At 44.2% G+C, this 8,298-nt stretch overlaps 1 protein-coding gene across 1 annotated transcript; it reads right to left on the bottom strand.

Moving 5' to 3' along the window:
- Positions 1–3,717: 3,717 nt before the first annotated feature.
- On the bottom strand, positions 3,718–4,608 carry LOC139830178 (uncharacterized). The gene is made up of 3 exons (XM_071818176.1): positions 4,362–4,608; positions 4,033–4,268; positions 3,718–3,912 (listed from the first exon to the last, which is right to left on the bottom strand). The coding sequence occupies exons 1-3, from the start codon at positions 4,606–4,608 to the stop codon at positions 3,718–3,720; spliced, it is 678 nt and encodes a 225-aa protein (XP_071674277.1).
- Between the last annotated feature and the right edge of the window lie 3,690 nt (positions 4,609–8,298).

An 8,298-nucleotide genomic window follows, 5' to 3' on the forward strand; every position in this document is an offset into this window, starting at 1 on the left:
ACATTACAACTTATATAAGTTTACCAATTTCATGTTATGATTAATTCAATGATTCTGTGAACTTAGGCTCAAATTGTTTCATACAATCTGTTTTCTTGTTCTTCTATGTAGTATACCATTATAGAACTATATGATGCTATAACGATAGTATGCGCCAAAACTTCGTTTTGGAGAAAAAAAAATTTGGACCCTTTCAAAATTTTAATACAAACTCTCAAAATCCTGGGCCCGCCGCTGGTCATGGGTCTGCCCGGTGATGGCTACCGTATCCCTCTTTGTTATACCTATATTGAGATTTTCTTCACAGGTACTTTCTCTGAGTAACAAAATAAGTGCCTTTTGTAGTAGTTTTAAGCTTAAACATAATGTAAGCCTTTCTTATCCTCCCAAGTGTGCTCGAATTGTTTCTATTTAGCCCACATCATAAGTTTCATAAACCGCATAGACAAATATTTTATTTATGAAGGAAACAAAAAGAAAAACATATCTAGAGATAATTGATGGATAATATTGGTATGGTTTATCTAAGACTCATAATACTAGTGCTAGTCCATAGCTTGAGTATGAACGGGTTTCATCCAACGTAGCACCACTACCTGAACTGGTGGATGTGCCAGATCCGTGGTCGGCTGTCGAGCCTCAGAGACATCCATGCATTGCACTATTTGAAAGGTCTTGAACATGCAACGGAGCAAGGATGCTCTTCTAGTTCCAGGATATATGGTGGATGCTCCGGCGATACCCATCGGCAGCGATAGGTCATGTTTAGGTTCATAGTAGGACGACATGTTAGTTTGTTTTCATATGGCATTCCATGTTGTTTCATGGGTCTTCATCTCTGTTGTCTTGGCACAGATGTCCAATATGTTAGTTTTTTTTTGTATGACTTTTGCATTTTCCGCGTGTCGTGAATGGTTGGTATATGGAGAGTGAAATACACAGTTTAGTCTAAATGATGTCTAAGATAAAAAATGATACGTATTAATAGAAAGATGCGTCCATCCAGTCTTCATTTTCACCACCACGATTAAGTTTCATTCGTAACCGATCAAGTTTGATGCCAAATTAAAGTAGATCATCCACCATATATATACTCTATGTATATATATTTTTAGTGGGATATAGACAATAGTTTTGGAATAAATGGCAAGTGTGTAACCTAAGAAACCGTGTGATAGGCGAAATCACGACGAGACGAACGTATTGGTATACCATTTTTGGTGAGTAACTTGGTGGGCTCACATAACAAAGATAGGATGCTGCTCGTAAAGGATATGTTCCAATCCAAGGTCGAGTGGAAACGGTTGCGATCTTCATCCAATGCACACATATCAAAAGAAAAGAAAAGAAAAGAAAACGGAAAGCTGATCGATCTTAATCGCGAAAAGAAGCAAACATACTTTCCGATCAAGTAACCTGATGGAAGAATACCCGAATTAGGTCGAGCACGCACACATGTGTTAGCGAGAGATGCTCATCCCCAAGTTTCCTAGCTCTCCAATGATGGGCCAGCTTTTGCCAGGCCGATATATTCGGTCCCTGCATAGAGTAGCATGGACGCAAAGCACTCGCCTCCGTGGACGTACGCACCGTATCCGTTTATACGTGGATCCTCTACGTACCGGCCAGTACCCTTAAAAAAAATTCATACTAGACTAGAGTATACGTGGAGTATGCATTATTATCACCGAAGGCAAGCCACTGAAATGAAAAATAAGGATTAGCTAGCTCAAGTAGGCGATCACGAGGAGGAGGGAGTGCCAAGGCGAACATGGGCTATGGCGGATAAAGGTGGCGCATGCCGTGGCTGTAAAGTGGGCGGGGACGATGCTGACATTTCCCCGTCGTCACGTGAGACATTCAATGTCGACGGGTAAAAGGCGGCAGGAGGTTAAACAAAAAAAAAGGGAAAGGCAGCGTATTTAAAGGCGTACGCAGATGAGGCGTGCCAGCGCGGCAGCGAGGGTGGTGGCGTGTTGCTTCCGCAGCACTCCACACATTCCGATCTGTCATAAATCGCCCTACGGCTACGACGGTGTATGCAATGCATGATGAGCAGTAAAAGGAGAACTACTGTGTGACGTTTTGATCTTCTCGTGCTGGCACGGTGAATGACACACATTGACACTGGATACCAGCATAGTAGTAATATCCAGCATGGGAGCGGCAGCGAGAAAGGTGGCGAGGGTTTTGGCCTGATGCAAGTAAAACACCATCCACAGCCAGACGCAGATCGAGTGAGCGGGGAAGGGCCAAAGATTGCCAACATTCATTCATTCATTCAGAGCCCGCATGGCGTCTCGATGTGGATAAGAACCAACTGCACGGCGAAACTTTTCACCAGATGCATGCGTCGATCCGATCGGGTCAGTCGTGGATCCGTCCGTCCTTCTCTCACGTAGGAGTACCTAGCTACTACGTACACATCGTGCATTGCATCGCATGCAAGACCGAAGAGTCTCCGATCAAAGTGTTTTACGGAGACGACAGAGGCTGTAATGCCGGTGGTTGTGCCTAGCTAGTCTTTTGACAAGTCCCCGCGCGCGTCTGGATCTCTTGTGTGTTGGTGGTTCCATGAGAGGACGTACTCATCAGCTTTGCATTGCTTTGGTGACTGCCTCATCGTAATCAAGCAGCATTGTTGGCATGGGGAGACACCAATTAAGCGCCATCGCATGGCTTAACAGTACGCTGATTCAATCGGGGTTGCCCGGCCGGGGCCGTGCTCCTCGATCTCACTGTGCGTATCTGTATCGCTGTAGCAGCGCACGGATCAAACCCCCCGTTTCATCCGTCCAGGGCCTCGAGCGCCAAGATTAAGATCGAAAACCACCCCATGTATTGTTGGGTAGATCAGTGCAACTTCTCCGTGAGGCCACAGGAGAGCCAGCAGCAGGGCCTGGAGGGCAAGAAAGCCTCTCGCTGGCGTGGTGGACCCAGCCGGGTGGCGGGCCCGACAGCTCAGCGGTGACCTGGACCGCAGCACCGCGTGACACGTCGTGATGGGCGTATAAATACGCGCGCGTAGCGCAGGGCGTATTTAAGTCCGCCTTTCATCCCTCTACGCGCTCCTGCATCGCTTGCCGGCCCAGCTGCCGCCCTTCCCGTGATGGGGACAATTCATTTTTACGATCATAAGCTAGCGCGCCCTCGAAGTTTACTACATTGCCAATTATTTATGGTCATTTTTGTATAATGCGTACGCACGGGGAAGGATACGTGCACTGTACACTGCACGCCGTGTAAATGTACGTTCCACGCACTCTACAAAGGCAGCCTTGTATTTGCTCGCTGCAGTCACTCCCACGGGGTACGAAGTATACTGCATGACATTGTGCAAAGGGTGGAATCGGTACTGTACATTCGAGTGTTTTTACTAATACTTACGTGGATCGGAGGCACTTATTCCGGACCTTCATAAAATTCTCAATTGTCCGTTCACTTTAGAGCATCTCCACTCGCCTTCCCATACGGTCGGGGCAAACTAAAAATTGGGACATGCCGATGCCTAACCGTGCACCATTACAACGGCCGACCCCAATACAATTTCATATATATATTTTAAATTTAAACAACAAATAAACTGTGATAATTTATTATAACTTAAATAAATGTTAGACATAATTCAACAAATTCAACATAGCACACAAATAATTTAAGATCATCAAACCACACAAATTTAAAAGTTTAAATCACAATGACAAACAAATAAACAAACTAGATGCCACCTTTGAGAATCCACAAATGCTCCACCAGATCATCTTGCAGTTGGTGATGAGTGTTGGAGTCTCGAACTTCTTGACGCCTGGCGAGAAAAGCAGCAAATGCGGGAGGCACATTGTGATCAACATCTGCAAGAGGATCTATCCGTTCATATGCTTCAGTGTCAAAAACTGGAAATTTCCTCTCACTCTTGACAATCATGTTGTGTAGTATGACAAAACATATCATAACCTCCCACATCTGCTCTTCGGACCATGTAAGAGCATGGTATCAGACAATGGCAAAGCGAGCCTGCAGCACACCAAATACCATCTCCACATCCTTTCTCGCAGCCTCCTGCATTTGAGCAAACCAAGCTTTCTTTCCTCCGGGTAAAGGGTTCGAGATCGTCTTCACAAATATTGACCATCTTGGATAGATGCTATCTGCAAGATAGTAGTCCTTGTCATACTGGTGGCCATTGATCTCAAACTGTACCGGAGGGGCATTGCCTTTGACAACCTTCTGGAACACATCGACAAGCATCCGAAGAGCCACTGTGGACTCTACCATGCGCATATAGTCATCCTATGTATAACCTGCAATTCCATAGGCAAGCATCCGAAGATCCATTGTGCATTTCTGAATTGTCGAGAAACCAAGCTCGCCGACGACGTCTCTCTTCAATTTGAAGTACTCGATCTCCCTCAAATTCTCGACTATCTTCAAGAAGAGTTTCCTACTCATCCGGAAACGACGGCGGAATACGATAACGTCGTGCAATGGATCGTCGGTGGAGTAGTCAGCGTAGAGCATGCAGTAGCCTTCCATCCTCTGCCTTGGCATGCTCTTGCGGCGCCCCGGCGTGGAGCCACCAATGACCGGCTTCTCCTCCTCGGCGATCATGTCCAAGAGGGAGACGAGGATCGTCAGATGCTCATCGTCTCCAGTGCGTCTTTGGTAGCAGCCGCGACAGTGGGCTCCTCGTCCATGAGTGCGGCCATGACGTCCTCGTCGTCCGAGTCCACTGATACGCGTACATCACGTGTCCGTTGGGAACCCCAAGAGGAAGGTGTGATGCGTACAGCGGTAAGTTTTCCCTCAGTAAGAAACCAAGATTTATCGAACCAGTAGGAGCCAAGAAGCACGTTGAAGGTTGATGGCGGCGGAGTGTAGTGCAGCGCAACACCAGGGATTTCGGCGCCAACGTGGAACCTGCACAACACAACCAAATTACTTTGCCCCAACATAACAGTGAGGTTGTCAATCTCACCGGCTTGCTGTAACAAAGGATTAGATGTATAGTGTGGATGATGATTGTTTGCAGAAAACAATAGAACAAGTATTGCAGTTGATTGTATTCGATTAAAAGAATGGACCGGGGTCCACAGTTCACTAGAGGTGTCTCTCCCATAAGATAAATAGCATGTTGGGTGAACAAATTACAGTTGGGCAATTGACAAATAAAGAGGGCATGACCATGCACATACATGATATGATGAGTATTGTGAGATTTAATTGGGCATTACGACAAAGTACATAGACCGCTATACAGCATGCATCTATGCCTAAAAAGTCCACCTTCAGGTTATCATCCGAACCCCCTCCAGTATTAAGTTGCAAACAACAGACAATTGCATTAAGTACGGTGCGTAATATAATCAACAACTACATCCTTAGACATAGCATCGATGTTTTATCCCTAGTGGCAACAGCACATCCACAACCTTAGAACTTTCTGTCACTCTCCCAGATTTAATGGAGGCATGAACCCACTATCGAGCATAAATACTCCCTCTTGGAGTTACTAGCAAAAACTTGGCCAGAGCCTCTACTAATAACGGAGAGCATGCAAGATCATAAACAACACATAGGTAATAGATTGATAATCAACATAGCATAGTATTCTCTATTCATCGGATCCCAACAAACACAACATGTAGCATTACAGATAGATGATCTTGATCATGTTAGGCAGCTCACAAGATCCAACAATGAAGCACAATTAGGAGAAGACGACCATCTAGCTACTGCTATGGACCCATAGTCCAGGGGTGAACTACTCACTCATCACTCCGGAGGCGACCATGGCGGTGAAGAGTCCTCCGGGAGATGATTCCCCTCTCCGGCAGGGTGCCGGAGGCGATCTCCTGAATCCCCCGAGATGGGATTGGCGGCGGCGTCTCTGGAAGGTTTTCCGTATCGTGGCTCTCAACCGGGGGTTTCGCGACGAAGGCTTTAAGTAGGGAGGAAGGGCAGGTCAAGAGGCGTCCACGGGGGCCCCACACAGCAGGGCCGCGCGGCCCCCGTAGGCCGCGCTGCCCTCACCGTGGCGGCGCCCGTGGCCCCACTTCGTGACTCCTTCGGTCTTCTCGGAAGCTTCGTGTGAAAATAGGCCCCCGGGCATTGATTTCGTCCAATTCCGAGAATATTTCCTTACTAGGATTTCGAAACCAAAAACAGCAGAAACAAAGAATCGCTCTTCGGCATCTTGTTAATAGGTTAGTGCCGGAAAATGCATAAATATGACATAAAGTATGCATAAAACATGTAGGTATCATCAATAAAGTGGCATGGAACATAAGAAATTATCGATACGTTGGAGACGTATTAGCATCCCCAAGCTTAGTTCCTGCTCGTCCCGAGTAGGTAAACGATAACAAAGATAATTTCTGGAGTGACATGCCATCATAATCTTGATCATACTATTGTAAGCACATGTAATGAATGCAGAGATCCAAGCAATGTAAATGACATGAGTAAACAAATGAATCATATAGCAAAGACTTTTCATGAATAGTACTTTCAAGACAAGCATCAATAAGTCTTGCATAAGAGTTAACTCATAAAGCAATAATTTCAAAGTAAAGGCATTGAAGCAACACAAAGGAAGATTAAGTTTCAGCGGTTGCTTTCAACTTGTAACATGTATATCTCATGGATATTGTCAACATAAAGTAATATAATAAGTGCAATATGCAAGTATGTAGGAATCAATGCACAGTTTTTTTTGACACCTCTACTGTATGGGAATCAATGCACAGTTCACACAAGTGTTTGCTTCTTGAGATGGAGAGAAATAGGTGAACTGACTCAACATAAAAGTAGAAGAAAGGCCCTTCTCAGAGGGAAGCATCGATTGCTATATTTGTGCTAGAGCTTTGATTTTGAAAACAAGAAACAATTTTGTCAACGGTAGTAATAAAGCATATGCATCATGTAAATTATATCCTACAAGTTGCAAGCCTCATGCATAGTATACTAATAGTGCCCGCACCTTGTCCTAATTAGCTCGGATTACCTGGATTATCACCGCAATACATATGTTTTAACCAAGTGTCACAAAGGGGTACCTCTATGTCACTTTGTACAAAGGTCTAAGGAGAAAGCTCGCATTGGATTTCTCGCTTTTGATTATTCTCAACTTAGACATCCATACCGGGACAACATAGACAATAGATAATGGACTCCTCTTTAATGCATAAGCATTCAACAACAATTAATTTTCTCATATGAGATTGAGGATATTTGTCCAAAACTGAAACTTCCACCATGGATCATGGCTTTAGTTAGCGGCCCAATGTTCTTCTCTAACAGTATGCATGCTCAAACCACTCAACTCATGGTAAATCGCCCTTACTTCAGACAAGACGGACATGCATAGCAACTCACATGATATTCAACAAAGAGTAGTTGATGGCGTCCCCAGGAACATGGTTATCGCACAACAAGCAACTTATAAGAAATAAAATGCATAAGTACATATTCAATACCACAATAGTTTTTAGGCTATTTGTCCCATGAGCTATATATTGCAAAGGTAAAGGATAGAAATTTAAAGGTAGCACTCAAGCAATTTACTTTGGAATGGCGGAGAAATACCATGTAGTAGGTAGGTATGGTGGACACAAATGGCATAGTGGTTGGCTCAAGGATTTTGGATGCATGAGAAGTATTCCCTCTCGATACAAAGTTTAGGCTAGCAAGGCTATTTGAAACAAACACAAGTATGAAGCGGTACAGCAAAACTCACATAAAAAACATATTGTAAACATTATAAGACTCTACACCGTCTTCCTTGTTGTTCGACCCTTACTAGAAATTATCTAGACCTTAGAGAGACCAATTATGCAAACCAAATTTTAGCTAGCTCTATGTATTTCTTCATTAATGGGTGCAAAGTATATGATGCAAGAGCTTAAACATGAGCACAACAATTGCCAAGTATCACATTATTCAAGACATTCTACCAATTACCACATGTAGCATCTCCCGTTTCCAACCATATAACAAATTAACGAAGAAGATTCAACCTTCGCCATGAATATTATGAGTAAAGCCTAAGGACATATTTGTCCATATGCAACAGCGGAGCGTGTCTCTCTCCCACACAATGAATGCTAGGATCCATTTTATTCAAACAAAACAAAAACAAAAACAAACTGACGCTCCAAGCAAAGTACATAAGATGTGATGACATAAAAATATAGTTTCACTAGAGGAACCTGATAATGTTGTCGATGAAGAGGGGATGTCTTGGGCATCCCCAAGCTTAGACGCTTGAGTCTTCTTGAAATATGCAGGGGTGAACCACCG

Source organism: Lolium perenne, chromosome 4 (genome assembly GCF_019359855.2).
Source record: "Lolium perenne isolate Kyuss_39 chromosome 4, Kyuss_2.0, whole genome shotgun sequence".
Classification (NCBI taxonomy): Eukaryota; Viridiplantae; Streptophyta; class Magnoliopsida; order Poales; family Poaceae; genus Lolium; species Lolium perenne.